Below are 16824 nucleotides of genomic sequence, written 5' to 3' on the forward strand. Positions count from 1 at the left end.
ACGGGAACCGAGGTTCAGAGAGCTATTCACAGAACCTTTTATTGACAGTACTCCAACACAACATTCACACAAGCCTACTGTACAACATTTTAGTGGTCACCTTTAAAGCTATTTCCTAAAGTAAAGGTTTGATGTTTATAAAAAAAAAGCAGGTCATGACATCATGCACAGAGCAGTGAGTTATGCAGAAGGAAAATAAAGGGCAAGGGAAAGAAGAGCAGGCAGATCAAACGTCTCATCCTGGGCCTCTCCTTAAATCTTAGCACTCATCACTTTGTTCAAGTTGCAACATCATTTGGCATCTGATCAAATCATGAGTTAAACATAGCAACTGTAATTAACTCAGTCACTTGACAGGCCCAATGTGATGCATCCTGAAGTCTACTAGCTCTGGCCATTAACAGCTCAAAGCCTCTGCATCCTTTAAACAGGATACAAAATATTTTTCACAAAGTGATTTTATGTAAATGATCACCGTTTCAATGTTCACTAACTTTTTAACAAACTATTGCATGCCTACACAGATCTTTTACTGCCAATATTTCAGCCTCATTCAAGTTTGAAAAAGGCACTGCAGTATAACATGTTTATGAGCCTGCTTCTAAATCAACTCCTTGTGCAAAACAGTATCAACAGAGTTAAGTCTTTATTTGATAAAAGCATTTAGAATTAAGTTTAAAGAGCACCAAATTCACAGTGATGTGTTGCATGGTTTGGTTTACAAATGAGAGCTGCAAGGAAACGGGGTGAAATTCTTTTGCAGATGGTTTTTCCAACTAGGCTGTATGATGGAGAGATCCGGAAACACAAGGCTCAGACATCGGCAAACCCTGCATTCACCCTTTCACAAACTAAGAGCATACAGTGTTCCTAACTTACAACATCTTGACCATGACCATTTCCAAGGCATACCATAACTTTAAAATCAAAATAAATGTTTTTCCTTCCCTTTAGACAACCACTGGTTTTAATAGATGTTCATACCATAAAGATATAACAAATAAAAAGGCTGCCTGGTAGGTTGCAAACACATTAAAAAACCTAAAACAAAACGTCAACAAATGAAAATCATACATGAGATTTGAATTAAATTGGCTAAACATTAGCAAAACCACTGGCTGCCACTTATTGACTGAAGGTGAGCTGCTTACAAGATCTATACCAAAAAAAAGAGGAAAATGTTCACAAGTATATAAGACAAAGTGCAAACAGCGACACCGGGTGACGAGAAGACCCCCAGGAAAACTGATTTAGTCCTTCAAATAAATACACATGCATTCGTCCTTTGCACAGAATTCTTAAAAGTACTAGAGTAGGCAGATTTGTTTTATAATGGGGGGGGCAGTCGTTGAAGACAAGACGTGGCAAGATAATCCGGGTGTCACAGGTTGGAGGATGAGGAGCGGGATTTCATGTTTAGCTTGACCCAAAGGCATCATGTAAAGAACCGTGGTGGCTGGGGGGATGGAGTAAAATCCATTAAACATTCCATATTTATTTTCTTTATCACTAAAACTGCGAAAGAAATAAGAACAAAAAAAAAGGCATCCGATTGTTTTTGGTTTTAAGGCGGGGCTACGTTAGGCGGGGGAAGGAGCGGGCATTTCCCCAGAATTTAGCTCTGAATCCAATTCTGTGCTCTGTCCGACCTCGTCTCCTCCCAGTCTGTCCATTTATTTGTCCCTCCTCTAATGTGCGGCCTATTTCAAGCGTTCAATGAGTTCCTGTGTGAGGCCCAGGTTGAGCAGCTGCATTGTGGGTAGTGAAGTCAGATGGGGAAAGGACTTGAGGAGCTTCTCCCAGCAGAGCTCCAGCAGGCTGGGCCCAGCCAGCCAGATCTTAAACAGAGAGCCAGTTCTCTTGTTCTCATGGATGTTCACCACACCACCATGGATGTACATACAGCCAGCCTAGGGAGGGAAGGAGAAATATTGTATTCAGATATATATCTAGAGATAATACCTTTAGGTTCTGAGATGCCCCTTCGGAGTGTGACTGACAATTATTTCAGTTCGTTTTGTGCAGTTAAAACATTGAAAAAGTTTAAATATAGGTTCATTAAATACCATCTGATAGAAAGTACAGTATTTCTCAGTCACTCACATTTCCCCGCATTTTGCTTTGATTACAGAACTTAAAATACTTTATCTAGTAGGAAGTTTGACTAACATTAAGGGATTTGTTCTCAGCATTTAAAGGAATTTCATGGCTAACATTACTTTTATCAATGTGTATGTATCACACTTCGTCTAAATGAAGAGGATTGAGTAACCGAGTTCCCCTCAAACTGCGGCTCATTATTTGAACAGGAATGCGTAGACTAAAGACTGGTGTACTAACTGGAGTGACAGCAGCACAGTGGAAGTAGGCGGGCTCAGGCATCACAGCTGGTAGTTTACTCCACTCGAAAGTCTGCAGGTTGATCTTCCACAGATCAGATAATATCAATTCCCCATTGTAGCCTCCACAGATAAATACATCTACAACAGAGAAAAAATAACTGTCAGACACTGTTGTACTACCAAAACATTTACACATACGCGGATGTGATATCAAATGTCAGGATGATGGCGGAATAACAGAAGTAGGATTTTTATCAGATGATGTTGGTTGCAGAGCTGCTCACCGTTTCGAATTTGTACACAGCTATGGCATCTCCTGGGAGCAGGATACCCTGTCAGAAGCACAGACACTTTTAGAATGGCTTTGTGAGAGAACAAAATCAGGCTCAGTTTATGGTACGGAATACAGACCTATTTTGTCGTGAGGTTTAGTTGTAATCTCCTCCCAGGAATTTGTCTCCAGATTGTAAGCATGTATCTATTAAACAGACACAATAATTACTGTGAGGCAAAGGGAGTGTTAACATGGATTTGTGTACAAAATGAAATGGTAACATAAACAGTGATAAGCATTTTGAATTCTGGCTGGCACACAGTGAAATGTGTTTGGTAAGTTATACCCTTATTGATGTTGTACCTTGTCCAGAGGGTAAGATGTCCAGGAAGTTCCTCCTCCTAGAATGTAGATCCTCTGTCCGTCATGTGCTATTTCATGCCTGTACCTGTAACACATACAACAGCGTGACATGGAGATTTACTTCCATCTCTAGCTATGTTTGATCCTTCAGCACATTCAGGGGTCATGTAGACTTACCGTTCCTCAGGCAGGTCGTCTGGAGGGTTGTTGGGCTTGAGATGAATCCACTCCCTGGTGGTCAGGTCCAGCCTGTGCAGGTCTGTGCTGTAGATGTAGCCCGTTGTCCCCCCAAATACGTACAGAAAGCCATTTATAATAACCATTGCCTGAAGAAGGAAAGATATAAACAAACCTCAGTCTCTACAATATTTCAAATCCCTACTTTTAATTTGAACCAGAGTTAATCACATGGCAGGGTGATTTATGAGGTTACCTGTCCATATATTCTGTTGGGCTTCTTTCCCCGACAGTTGAGCAGTGACCACCGCTTGTACTTCACGTTACAAACATGGACGTCGTTGCCATTATTTTCACCAAAGGGGATCCCGGTGCCGCCAAACACCAGGAGGTTGTTTCCGTGCAAAACAGCTAAAGCAACACAGGAACACCAATCTCAATTTGAAACATTTTGCAACAGAAAACTTGATTGTTTTTGTGTAATGTTCAAACAATGTTTCACCTGACATGGACGCCAGCTCTGTTGGCATATAGCCGTCTGTTTGGATCTGCTGCCAGCAGCCCGTGGCAAAGTGGTACCTCCACAGCTCCCTGAACAGGGGGTAGTCTTCATTCTCTGAGCCTCCTGACTCATCGTAGTCAGGGTTGTACCCTCCAAACACATAAAGGTTTGTGTTGTCTGCAACACAGCGATGCCCACTGCGGGCAGGGGGAGTACGGTGGCCTGGAGAGGGAGGAACATATTTTAATGAGGAGAGAGAGCATAGTGACAGAGGTACCAGACAGTTGGCTAAACATCTGCACAAAAAGATACGAGAAAAGAACTGAAATACAAGTTAGTTTGACTGAGTTAATATCTCTATTTGCACTAACTAAATAACATAAAATGACCTGAGGAATGTTTAGTGGAGGCATGTTCGAAAGCACAGATACAAATCTAACACAACAAAAGTTATACTTAGTTTTCTTATTTATATCTGAAACCTAATAAAATATTCCTGAATCGCAGCAGACCATGATTAACTGCAACACTTCTATCATTACATTACATTTGATTGGCAGATGGTTTTGTCCAAAAGACAACAAGAGCAACAAACTCTAGAGCGAAATCTGTTCAGAAATCTTAAGCACAACTGTTCAAAATAAACAGCTAAGTGTTCAGACAGCTATACATGACTACATACCTAGAGTTAGTGTTTCATTCACTTCTGACATGTGAGACGAGCACAAACCTCTACCAACGTAGCTGGAAGGCAGAGGAGGGGAAAGGCTGCTCCTTTGGGCCACATTTGTCAGTGGTTAGAGGTCTGTTAGAACTATTCATTTCTAGAACTGCTCCTCTGTAAAAACTAATAACCTAGGTCATTTCATATCTTGATACAATACATCTCACAAAACGGCATGTTTTCTGGGAAAGCGTCAAATAAAAGACAGAGCATTTTGAGTTAGTATGTGCTTGTTATAATGCCAATCAAAATATGAATGTATCACAATCCATAGAAAGACAATTAATAATCATATACAATTATTGGCCAACCATAGTAATCAGTTAGTTGAATTCATATTATCAAAGAAAAGCAAAACAATACATTATACATGTAGGCAGTTTATGGTGACTAAGTATTTCACGTCATTTAATATTTGTTGCAGCTGCTTGTCAATATCAATCAGAGATACCTGATTTGGACTGTGTACTATGTTGCTGGACCCTAGGTATGACTGGCCTTGCCGAGTGTCAAACTGTTTCTGTGACACGCACATCAGAATAATAGTAGTCGATCCTTCCTGGCTTTGTCCACACATCATGGATCATCAAAACCATGCATGTCCTTTGAGTACTAATTGTAATTATTTAATGTACTGCTGGGTAGCATGTGAATTGTATCTAGGTGTAACTAAATTGTTATTTAAGCGTTGATAATATTGTTTATCTATATCTGCAAAGTAACTAAAGGTACTACATAAATGTAGTGGAGTAAAAGTACAACATGATCTACCTCTAAATTGTAGTGGAGCAGAAGTACCAAGTGACATCAAATGGAAATACTCAATTAAAGTACAAGAACCTCAAAATTGTAATAAGTATAGTACTTGAGTAAATGTACTTAGCTACTTAAAACCAATGATTTTCTGGAGATAATGATTATTCTTGTTATTAATACGTATTACCCAGTAACGATTCACAGCCCTGACTCATCTAAAAACACAGCCTCAAAGCATTGAGGTGTGTGCAGGTCTGTAAACCTAGCTAATACTCGTTGACTGTGTTGCGGGACATATTGCTACTTAGTGGACCGTGTCGGTCAAATATAGTGTTTTACCAATAATTAAACACTATGATAACCCTTTTTAATCCATTAAGTAACACGTATTATCTTGGACATGGTGTGTGAAAGGCTATTTAAGATACAGAATAGCTGAATGTTGCTAGCTTGAACTTAGCTTACTTAACTTGAGCTTAGCAATGTCATCAGTAAGGGCAACGTCTGAATTATTTACATGTAAAGGTGACATATTATGTGGAGCAGATGATCTCAGTCTCACATTTTGAATTTGACAGGCAAAATGTGCCATGGTTGAGGTTTAACCTGTCGTTAGCATGTGTAGCTAATGTTGTTGACCGACCTGCTAACGTCTCCCCGTGGGGCGGCCTGTGTGTCAGCTTCTCGAATTTATTCAGCTGGTCTCGCGTGCGAGCTCCTTCAGCGTCCGACATCTTCTCCCCGTTATAATCCAGTCCTGGAGAATTTCACATCAAATAAAAACAACATAAAGTGCTGATAAAACATTATAAATCATTTCACGTCTCAGTCACTATGAAGCCATTCACAAATGCTACCCCCTGGCCGTGAGGCACCTGACCAATCAGAGGGCTTGTTATTGGGACGTGGCGTCTTTAGAGATGGGCGGGGCTGCGCGTGTCAGCGGTCGGTCTCCACAACAACAACAGGTAGTTTTCTCTCTGTCCAACAAGTGCGGTGCATGAACCTCAGACGCTAGAGAGGATTAATCTTGTGGAAAGTGTCTCACTTAGCAGAGCTGAAGGCAGTATTTAGAAGAATAAAACATTGAGTCCAAAATCCTCCAGGTAAGAAGTTATAGTGTAACGTTATGGGTTCATCTAGTTAGCCTATTTCATTTTATGTAAACACATCTTCATGTAATTAAACTCCCCAAATCCTTAGAAATATTACCATGCACATGACCTTAAAGAACTACATTGTAGTAGTTGCCCTGAACAAAATAAAATCATAAAATGAAGTTTAAATAATCTCTATATCTGAGAAAACAATATTTTCAGATATCCACTAATGTCCAAATAGACCTCTGACTCCACAGTCACCTTTCACTTGAGTTTAGGTCTGTCTGTTCAAAATGACTAAACAGTGCCCTCCATAGGATATGTCTATGTATTTTTCCTATGATAGATGGACAGGTGTTCTGCCCTGTTGGATGGAACTAGATTACCAAAAGAAAAAAGGAAACCTGTGGCATGTCAACAATTGCAAATAAAGCATGTGCGTGCGTTATTTATGTGTTTGGCAACATTGATTTAAAAATCTGCAGATGAGGTGGAGTATACTTTGTTCACTCCATACAAAGCAGGAATAGGCACATGACGTCCAGACTGAATGTAGGCCGTGCCCATTAGGAATGCAGTTTAGTGGCATCTGTAACATCACATCCAGTTCCCTCACCAGCTTGTTAGAGGTGATTCTGAAGTTAGTAGTAGGTTATTCCCTAAAAAAATACAAAATAATATAGATTTAATTGATGCTGCCTTTAATAAAGTCATTTATTCTCCCCTGTCAAATAAAACTGAGATTTGGACACATGGTTTCCTGCAACGAAAGGTCCTATTTCACATCAGAATACCTTTATTCGTCCCACAAACTGAAAGTTTACGTTGTTACAGCAAAGTAAAGAGCCAAACATAGCTAAATATTAATTAAGAAGCATGCATAAAATATTATCGATAACAATTGAAATTACACAAATTACACATCCAGTACCAGTATTTAAAAAAACAAACAAGTGTAGCATACCATGTATCAAATAGTCTGATAGCAGCCAGGTGATAGTATTACAAGTGGAAGTATATATTGCACAGTTGTTGACATATTTATTACAGAAGTTGAATTGTCTAAGCAGGGACAGCAGCCAGTAATAATAATAATACTAATTATGAAGCGGTATATATACATATATCATATATATTGCATCTATATTAATGCATAGTAATATTGCACACCAGGGGCGTCGCCTGGACCTGGAAACATTCGGGGCTTAGCCCACAGTGGCGGCGCTAGTCAAATGTTCTACTGCAAGACTCCCCACACGCACATACACAATTGCGCCATCTGGTGTCACAAACGTGTGCCTGCATTAGCTTTTTTTACGGCAATGGATTGTGGGAGATTCTCATAGCACGTGAGGATCTCTTGAGGGTAAGGTGCCTGTATTATCTCGGTGGACAAAATGTATGTTTTTATTTTATAAGGACAATAACGTACTGTTGTGTTTGTTTAGTTTAATGTTAATTGTTTAATGCTCACGCAGTCACAGCAACATGTTTTTTGTGTGATTGGCTATTTGTTTTATATGATTTATCAACGTGATCATCAATAGCTAATCTGAGCACCAGAACCCAGCTCACGAGTCCTTTTATGCTGTCCATTGAAATGCAGGTATGTGAGTTTTGTACACCAGTTTATTTATGTTTAATGTTTCACATTGCTCCACATGATGCCTCGACTACAAAGTCTTCCATGTTTCTACGCTTCTTCTTCTGTGTCACAGTTTCAGGAATATCAAGATCATTGCACAGGGCCTAGGTCTTGGCATAGACCTCATGTGCTTTCTCGTTACTTTGGTAACTTTTCAGTGTGTTCTCAACTGCTGTTTTGTAATCTACTGCCTGCACCAAGTCAATTGTTTCTTTCTGCAGGTATTTGTGCAGGCCCTGAGTGGTTGAGAGCAGTGTCTGGAACATGACAAGCATGTAGATGGTACTGAATTTTCAAAGCTTGATTTCCAGTCCCTTTGCTAGAGGGGCTGAAAGGCTCCCTAAAGTCTTGATCAAAGCAGGGAGGTTTTTGACATGCCCAGCGAACAAGTTGTTTGTCCCCTACCTCTAGCTGTTTCTGAAATGTTTGCAATCTCTGATGGTGGACAAGAGATGTGGAGAAGAAAGAGTAGAGACACTCCAGGAGATCAACGCAGGTATGTGAGTTTTGTACACCAGTTTGTATAAGTTTAATGTTTCACATTGCTTGTGAAAAATATACTACGACTATATGATCACTGATGTTTTGTTGTTGACTGGACACTTATTTTGTAAAAGAGATAGCATGAGAGGATCTCTTAAGCAATGCAGCTCACGTGTCCTTTTTATATGCTGTCCATTGAAATGCAGGAAAGTAATCAGCTCTGAGTGATCTGTTGCCGAGGGGACACTACACCGGAGTTACCTAGGCAGAGATAAAGTGCTATTTTGGGGGGAACTCACCTCCTCTGGGGTCCCCCAGGAAGACTTTTTTTAAATACTGAAGTTAAAAGCATCAATCTTGTGCACTTTGAGAGCAACATTAAGAGATATGGATGCATCTCTCAACACCCATATATGTCAAAAAGAAATCAAAGAATCAGAATCAGAAACGGGTTTATTATTTAAAAACACTTTATTTTCCAATTAAATCATAAACTATGTCAAATTATTAGAAGTTGTTAGTAATCAGATTAAACAGAAAAAAGGGATGGAAGGAGGAAATAATAATCCCTCATCAATTGCTGTTTGCGGTTGAAATGATCTCTTTTGCTGGCCAAATATGCTGGATGGAAAGCAGTGATGTCTCACTTGCCTACCCTGTATCTGCAGTCCCTAAATCAGTCATGTTACCCATTGACTCTTGTCTGTTCTGGTGTTCCTGTTCATTGTTGTCTCCATTGTTGTTCTTGTCTGTTGTATCTCCTTCTTGTGTGTCCCTTTCTCCTGTTCTCCTTTCTTCATCCTCTACTCTGTTTGGCTCATCTGTGATGACTGTGTAGGTAAACACAAACAAGTATGTAAGTCAATCAGTTTCCAGCTCTGTCAAATAAATGAATTTCAAGATACACACATTTGTCTTCATTAAAATGAGTGTCACCACACTGTCACAAAATGTAATACTAACCAATTGAAAATAGTTAAATTTACATTGGAAACCTCTTGTTAGATATCAGTGTTAAGAGTAGTTATCTGCCAATAGGACAGAATCATTCCTATACAAATGCAGTTTGAGTAATTCACTTAATACATTTACTTAAAACTTTAATATAGTCATTTTCACTTAATACTCTAATATAGTCATCTTTCTGCATTCAACACTAAGGAAAGCTGTACAATTTGACATGATAATGAGATAATGATTATATTTTCATGCAAAATCTGTCACAAAAAGAGGTTGCACATTTAAATGCAGGTGTTGTTATGGCAACGTCAGTGGCCAGACAGCCACATGTACTGCTGCAAATACGTTCAAACATGCTGTCGACACGTAAAGCAGTGGCATGCCACCATTTCAGCTGACTTTTGCTCAGAATTACTGTCACATAACATCCATATATATTTCAGTGCTAGGTTGATGCTTAGCTAAGCTAACTATGAAACACTTTAACTGACAGGACTCAGGAATCAGGATCAACTGTGTAATACTGTAAGGTAGCTTCTAGCTTCATGTCGAACACAGACAGTAAGTCAACATTTCCCAGAGAGCTTTCTTTGAAATCACCAAGAAACGCTAAAAAACACAACATTTAGATTGTATGACAAAGTGTTTATTTAATATATCTGGCTAGCTATAGCTACTTGCTAACGGTTTAGCTTACCCGCGCGATTCAAAGTAACGTCAACGTAGCTATAATTTATGCTTTGCTTACATGTTCGCATAACTTGTAAGTTTACTGACAGGTACATACCTTGTTCACCTGGCTCAGGTGGTGGCTCTGGGGTTGTTGTGTGAGCCACCACTTGAGAATTGCCGTCTTTTTTATTAAAGAAATGTCTAATGTCCATCTTCAGAATCTCCGCGTCCGGGGCTGAAAGTTTAAAGTGTAAACATTGTCACAGAGGACCTGTCAGCCAATAAAACACGTTTATGTCCATGCAACTCTCTGATTGGTCTGGTGGCGTCGTCTTGCCTCTGTGTTGCATTCACTGAACATGGGAAATTACATTCCTGCCGTCTGTCCTATAGGTAAAGTAGGTTAATGTATTATATTATTGAGGGAGAAGTTGTCCGGGGCTAAAGAAAAAACATCCGGGGCTAAAGCCCCGGATGCCTACCCCAGGCGACGCCCATGTTGCACACAGTAATATTGCATATATTAGTAATATTGCACACAGTAATATTGCACAACAGGGATGTTATAGTCTTTAATAAATACTCAAAAAGGACATTTTGACACACTTAGAAACACCTCCTTAATTGAATAATAAATAAGTCTGGTCAGTGAAGAGTCAGGCAGTTCGGAGGGCTCAGGCTCGTGCTGTGTTCGTGGTCTTTCAAAGCGGAACGATTGGTTTCAGGTCTTATTTTCCCGGGGACCACAGAGCCGATCATGGCGACTCTCAGCGGCAGTCGTGGGGATCGCTTCGGCAACACTAATCAACGAAAGTCTTCTTTTGCATCTCCAGAGAAAGTCCGAGCACTTCTTAATGCAGGAGTGTCTCCGGCACAGGTCGGGTCTAACAGGTGGGTGTTTGGAGCAGTCGCGCGCTCCTTTGTTTGATTTAAAGAGGCCGAAGAGCAAGTTGACATGAGCTAATTTGGCTAGCCACCTAGCTTTCTCTGCTGCTTTCGCCGCCTTCACTCAGCGGAATGCGAGGAGACACAGGTCTACAGATAATGGAATCTTGTAGGCCAGCAATACGAGTTCGATCACCATTTGTATTCATGATTGCAGTTGTTATTTAGTCCATTTACCGGACTGATTTGTTATAGTAGTCATTGTGCTATCGCTGCCGTGCATGTTCCAGATAAAGGGGGTGAGGACACAAAGTTCTAATCTAGCATGGTCCTCCATTAGTTTGCCTTATATCATAGGTGGGAGTAGTACTCAAGTAGAAGTACCAGAGTGTAGGAATACTTTGTTACAATTAAAAGTCCTGCAATCAAAATGTTACTCAAGTAAGGGTACACAAGTATAATCCAAATGTACTAAATTAAAAGTACTCATGCAGATTGGTCCATTTCAGAATAATATATGATTATGTTTTATAATGATTGATCCTTAAAGTGTTCTCAAAGCTGGTAAAGGTGCAGCTAGTTTGAATGACTTTGTATACTGCAGGGTAGTTTGTGGATTTACTCCAGGTGGAACTAAAGTCTGATTTATGACTTGATTATACTCCACGTCATTAATCCAAATCTGTAAAGTAATTAATATATGTAGTGGTGTAAAAGTACATGATTTATCTGTGAATTGTAGTGGGGTAGAAGAAGTACACAGTAGCAAATAAATTAAAATACTCAAGTAAAATTACAAGTCCCTGAAAATTGTACTTAAGTACAGTACTTGAATAAATATACTTAGTTTACACCATTTGCATTGGGATATATATATATTTTAAATCCTCTGGAGCAGAGAGAGGAGCTGTGGATTATTGTTATTGATTAACGCATCAGTGGTTCTTAGGGTCAAAAACACTAAACTCACAACTTAAAATGAAAGCCTTTAGTTTATTTAATAAAAGAGCACATGTTCAATGTGAAAAGTGACAGTAGATATAGATTATTTGCAATTTGGTACTATAATATATATATATATATATTTTTAAAAAAACAAATTTTTAAACACCTTGAACTTCAGGGGGGGCGCGGGGCGCAGCGCCCCTCCAAGACAATGGTAAGGGAAACACTGGCATTAGAATAGCAGACAGTTTGTTGTAAGCACCGGGGTAGAATTAAGCTGTTTTCCTCTAGTGAAATGATAAATGCATGTTACTGCTAGTTTGCTGCCTGTTTCCTGAACATTACTATCTCCAGCAATTCACTTGTATTTGTTTAATTGCACACAGTAGGCCTGCAGTAAGCATTACAGTCCAGCTGAACAAGCATGTTTATTAGAAGAAATTGGCAATCTTACAAATATTCTCATATTCAATACAATCAAAGAACAAAATGATTTTGATTATTAAACAAGTGTGTGGAAACTGAAGTTCTGTTTTTCTCTTCGTGTGAATTTCAGTAAACAAGAAAATGGGAAAGTTCTGGAAGTAAAGAGCGACACTCAAGCACCTTGTGAGACAACGAACAAAGAGGCCTTTTTCTCAAGAGTGGAGTCATATTCAATATCCTTTTACTCAATGTAAACCCAGTATGATGCACCCAGGCCTTTCTGCATCTCATGTGATCAGTAAAGATGGCTCAGGTTGATGTTTAGTTTGATTTTGAAATATCACATCTATTGAAATGATATGATCCTTGTTTAGCTAAGTTAGAGTATTAATGAATGTGATAAGGTTTCCTTAGCATGGCACTGTTTGAAATGGGCAGGCAAACCCCGCACTCTGTCCCCTCTCATATGCGCCCGATATGGCTGGATCAACGTCGGCTGCGATATGCTCAAGTGCTCCAGCTGCCAGGCGTTCCTCTGTGCAACACTACAACCAACTTTAGACTTTGAAAAATGTGAGTAAAAGTTACAGAAAACACGAGGGCAAGTTTCATTTTGGCAAGGTAACCCTGATGTCTGCAAAAAAATGAAAGGTCATCTCTCTTTGTGTCTTAATAGATGGATCCCGCATTGCGGAGATTTCGAGGCAGCTTCAGTCGCAGCATGAGAAGTTTTGCCCCTGGCCTGACTTTCCCAGCCCAGGTAGGAGCCGGCCTCTTCAATGGCATACTTACAAAAAGAATCAATAGCATACACGTGTCATTTCAGCTGAATTTACCCTGAGGTATCTGCATGATGGTCAAGGTTATTGTTGATGTTTTTCAGAGAGTTTCTGGCTGGTTCCAGCGTGTGAACCGTCAGCACTTCTCACCGCCTTCTTAGAGCGCTTCCAGAGCGCCTGTCTGCTCGCACAGCAGCTGCCTGCCATGAAGCCGGAGCAGCTGAAGTCTATGGTGAGTTAGGAGAAGAGACTTTTGGATACTGAATGCACTCACTATAAAGAAGTACAGAAATGCTTTCCTTAAGAACTCTTCCAGGAGATAATGGAAAGGACTGTCAAGTTAATTGTTAAAACAACTGAAAAAAAGGGCCATTTCAGTTGCTCACGTGTCATTAATATCCCTTGCTTCCTTTGTAGTCTTTGACAGAGGAGGTCATCAGTGTTCTACTGCAGCTGATCGAGGATGAACACAAAAGAAAGAGAGATTCTCCATGTTCTGAACCCTTGGCTGTCCAGGTGGCTGCATGCATTGTTTCTCTCTGTGGCTGGTCTGCAAGGTGAGATGCTGGACTATTCAATACACCTAACACTAACGCATTACCTTTTTTATAGTACACACAAATTAGACACCGGACATAGAACGAAAAAAAGCACAGTTCCAGTGTCAAATGTATCTTCATGTACTAGCTACAATGAAAGGAGAGGTGAGGTCATTCAGTAAACCTGATTTAAGATTTCTGAGCCCTGAATTTTTATTTTAGCCCGGCCCTGCACGCGATGAACCTGCCTATCCTCAGATGCTCGTACTGTATGCGCAAGGTGGGCTTGTGGAACTTCTTCCAGATGGAGGGAACGCTATGCGATGTAGACGTTTCAACACACACTGTAGGGCCCTCTACCCCCTCTACTCCAACTACAGTTACTGCTGCCGTGGCCCTGCCTGAGGGCCAGGGGGACCAGCCCACTTCTGCCTCATCCACCCCTCCAGCTCGTATGAAGCTGAGGAGCCAGGACTTCACCCGATCTGACCAGGCAAGCTTTAAGCAGGGGCTTGACAGGCTAACCTAGCTTAGCTCATATATTCACTCAAAGCAGAACTACAATTTGGTGTATAACAATGACAAGTGAAATGCACTTTTAAAAAATGCTTTGGTTTTTGTTACAGGGTGAGGGAACTGCCTCCCCTGTGTCTTTGCGAGCCCGAAGCAGAGACTCACCCAGCCCTGTGGAAGAGCCGCAAAGTCCTCTGGGCCGGGGCAAAAGGACTGCGACCCGCGGCAGAGGACAGGGGGAGAGCCCTGGAGCTGAGGGCCCTGCCAGCCCCCGGCCCCCTCCCAAACGCCTGTGCCTGTCATCAGTTGGTGGTCCTGTAAGAACTAACATTATTGCTGATTTCACACCTTGCTTTTGTGCAGTTTTCTTTTGGCACAGGGCCAACTTGCTGCCTGGTCCTTTTCAAATCTTAATTCTATGCAATCTCACTTTAGACCCATGTACATTAGCAAGGAGATCTGTTTACATCACAGTAAGTGCTCCTAGTTTCTTTATAGGAAGCATCTGCAAGAGACAATGATAGTAATTTGTTGTGCACAGGTAGAAAGGGGCAGAAATAATTATTAGGAGACATATACTGTCAAAAACACCTGGTTTGCAAGCAGAGTTTTTCAAACAGTAACAAGGAGAGCATAGGTGCTTGAGGTTTATCCAAACATTAGTTCCCTTAGCATCATGAGATACAATTCTGATCTCAATTTTGATGATAATAATATAATCCTCAACATGGTTAGATTTGAAACAAGTGTTTTGTATTACTCACATGAATTGGCTGTTACAAAACAACCTTCTTTTTTCAGGATGATCTCCTGCCCAAGAATACTTTTGACCCCCTGGCTCAGCACAGAGACTGGTGTCCCTGGGTCTCTGCGGGAAAGGAGAATGTAGATCCAGGTGTGATCCCCTATCTGGATGGAGACTCTGTGATGCATCAGCAGGGCTGGAAGGCTGCTCTCGATCTACTCATGCCGATGAAGAAAAACTCCAACCCAACAGGAAGCAGCCCAGGACAGGCAAGTCGAATAATCAACCCAGCCAGCAGAAAAGACCACATGGCATGAAAATGATGCACAGACTTCATGTTTTTTTTTCTCCAGTTACCACTTCTCTATTTATGGTGTGGTTTAGACATTATCTAACGTTTTTCTATCTTCTCTTTTCTCTCCCAGGGCCCTCGAGATAAGTCTAAAAGGGTGTTTGCTATATTTCGTCAGTGGCAGGCCTCCTCCCCGTCTCAGTAGACTGTTTCCATACAGACAGCATTTCAACACTGAATTGATGAACTGACCGGCCCTTATTTTGTGGAACAGAGTCCAATGACAGGAGTGTCATATCAATGTATGCCATCCCTTAAAGTCGTGTTTACAGTCAAAGTATTTCTTGGGGGGGAAAGGAAGATGAATGTGTTTCCAAACAAATCAATGATTGTCTTCTCTGTGATCAGTGAGATATGTGAAGGATGCCTGTTAGGCTTTAAATCCTGATTCGTGAAAATTGAGATGTGCAGTAATTGGGGCTTCTATAGGCCTTGTGTCGTGGATACACAAGAAGCCCTCAAGTTATAGAAGACAGACAACGTACACATTAACCAGAAACGAGGCGAGCACCATTAACCTCCCATGAAGTCTGATTCAGCAGTCCTTCATGACATCATGAGTCTGGAATACAAGGTGAGAAATCCTTATCGTGAGAAAAGGCCACATGGCTTGTCATTGCAAAGGCAATGTTTACCTTCAATGTATGTTGAGGCATTGGAGGAGTGGTCAGTTTTTAACCTCAGATTAGCAAAAAAACTGAGGAAGTACTTTTTGTGTGTGTGCCGTTGTGAAAAGTAATGTGGATATAAGTTCTCATTTGGAAAGAACAATCCTTTTTTGATATTGTGAAATGTTTGTTTTCATTACATCAATCCTTATCACTGAGGGCAAGCGCAACCGTGTGCATACAGGATGACTGTACTTCCTTTTGGCCTTCCTGTGACATCTCATTCAAAAAGCAGTTTTCTCTGTCTTGCATGTGCTTTATCAATGTAGAGTTTCCTAAAAGGGTTTAATAAATTGCTCTTCTGAAAGTTTGCTACAGTGTGGTCCTCTGACATTGTATCAAAAGAAAGGATTAGTGAGGATTCCATGAAATATTATATTGCAAAAACAAGGAAAACGCATTCAGGCGGCGGTGGGGTGAGACTTTATTTGTTATCTAATCTGTACCATTTGCTGCTATCTGAAGCCTTTCAGCACTCACTTACTGGCAGACATTTTGATGCCTGTAAACTCAAAACATTTGGTGTGACGGGATCACATTAACACAAAGGCAGCCTTCACGGCATCATTTGTGATTACAAGAGAAAAGGATGTCTGTTATTAAAGAAGATATAATGAGGCTATACTTGGAGCAATGGTATAGCTTTAGCTATGGTTGTGCTCTTGTAGACATTCCCCTCATTTGTGTCTTGTGTTACTATATATTTCCAGCTAAGTCTGATTGAAATGATCTGATTTAAGTTTTGTTTCTAAAATTAGATTCAAACATCTGTATGCAACACAACTGCAAGTTGTGGAAGGGTTTTCTGTCAATGATTTCCAGCTGTGTCAACTTAAGACATGTTGAGTTATAAATCCAGCCATTGTGTCTTTTACCTTAGAACATGGAAGACAGGCAAAACAACAGACAAAGCCAGTAAAGAATGTCTTGATAGTGAAGTTTCTTCTGTCATATTTCTAAATAAATGGTTTATT

General features: G+C 40.5%; 2 protein-coding genes across 3 annotated transcripts; one reads left to right on the top strand and one right to left on the bottom strand.

The window, feature by feature from the left end:
• Positions 1 to 13: 13 nt before the first annotated feature.
• klhdc10 (kelch domain containing 10) lies at positions 14 to 6035 on the bottom strand. Of its 2 annotated transcripts, none has more exons than XM_034200854.1 (9): positions 5782 to 6035; positions 3659 to 3880; positions 3413 to 3567; positions 3157 to 3305; positions 2980 to 3064; positions 2754 to 2820; positions 2627 to 2674; positions 2341 to 2480; positions 14 to 1910 (listed from the first exon to the last, which is right to left on the bottom strand). In XM_034200854.1, exons 1-9 carry the CDS (start codon positions 5870 to 5872, stop codon positions 1701 to 1703), a joined length of 1167 nt encoding a protein of 388 aa, XP_034056745.1. In that variant the 5' UTR covers positions 5873 to 6035; the 3' UTR covers positions 14 to 1700. The 2 variants fall into 2 exon arrangements, with proteins under 2 accessions (XP_034056745.1, XP_034056744.1); XM_034200853.1 differs by having other exon boundaries at positions 5701 to 6035.
• A 4480-nt stretch (positions 6036 to 10515) lies between these two features.
• zc3hc1 (zinc finger, C3HC-type containing 1) lies at positions 10516 to 16555 on the top strand. The gene is made up of 10 exons (XM_034200852.1): positions 10516 to 10889; positions 12385 to 12487; positions 12677 to 12827; positions 12931 to 13014; positions 13138 to 13265; positions 13451 to 13590; positions 13795 to 14065; positions 14199 to 14402; positions 14887 to 15099; positions 15256 to 16555. The coding sequence occupies exons 1-10, from the start codon at positions 10756 to 10758 to the stop codon at positions 15325 to 15327; spliced, it is 1500 nt and encodes a 499-aa protein (XP_034056743.1). The 5' UTR covers positions 10516 to 10755; the 3' UTR covers positions 15328 to 16555.
• Positions 16556 to 16824: the final 269 nt, after the last annotated feature.

This window comes from Gymnodraco acuticeps, unplaced genomic scaffold (assembly GCF_902827175.1).
Source record: "Gymnodraco acuticeps unplaced genomic scaffold, fGymAcu1.1, whole genome shotgun sequence".
Classification (NCBI taxonomy): domain Eukaryota; kingdom Metazoa; phylum Chordata; class Actinopteri; order Perciformes; family Bathydraconidae; genus Gymnodraco; species Gymnodraco acuticeps.

Bases quoted from the DNA above. Each gene is read 5' to 3' on its own strand.
- klhdc10 (XM_034200853.1), bottom strand. From the start codon at position 5,872: ATGTCGGACGCTGAAGGAGCTCGCACGCGAGACCAGCTGAATAAATTC. The intron at 2,481-2,626 runs GTGAGCAGCTCT...TCTCTGTTGTAG, and splicing joins CTGTGTACAAATTCGAAACG to ATGTATTTATCTGTGGAGGC. The intron at 1,911-2,340 runs GTTAGTACACCA...TTCCCTCCCTAG, and splicing joins ACTGTGCTGCTGTCACTCCA to GCTGGCTGTATGTACATCCA.
- zc3hc1 (XM_034200852.1), top strand. From the start codon at position 10,756: ATGGCGACTCTCAGCGGCAGTCGTGGGGATCGCTTCGGCAACACTAAT. The intron at 13,591-13,794 runs GTGAGATGCTGG...TTTTTATTTTAG, and splicing joins CTCTGTGGCTGGTCTGCAAG to CCCGGCCCTGCACGCGATGA. The intron at 14,403-14,886 runs GTAAGAACTAAC...TTCTTTTTTCAG, and splicing joins TGTCATCAGTTGGTGGTCCT to GATGATCTCCTGCCCAAGAA.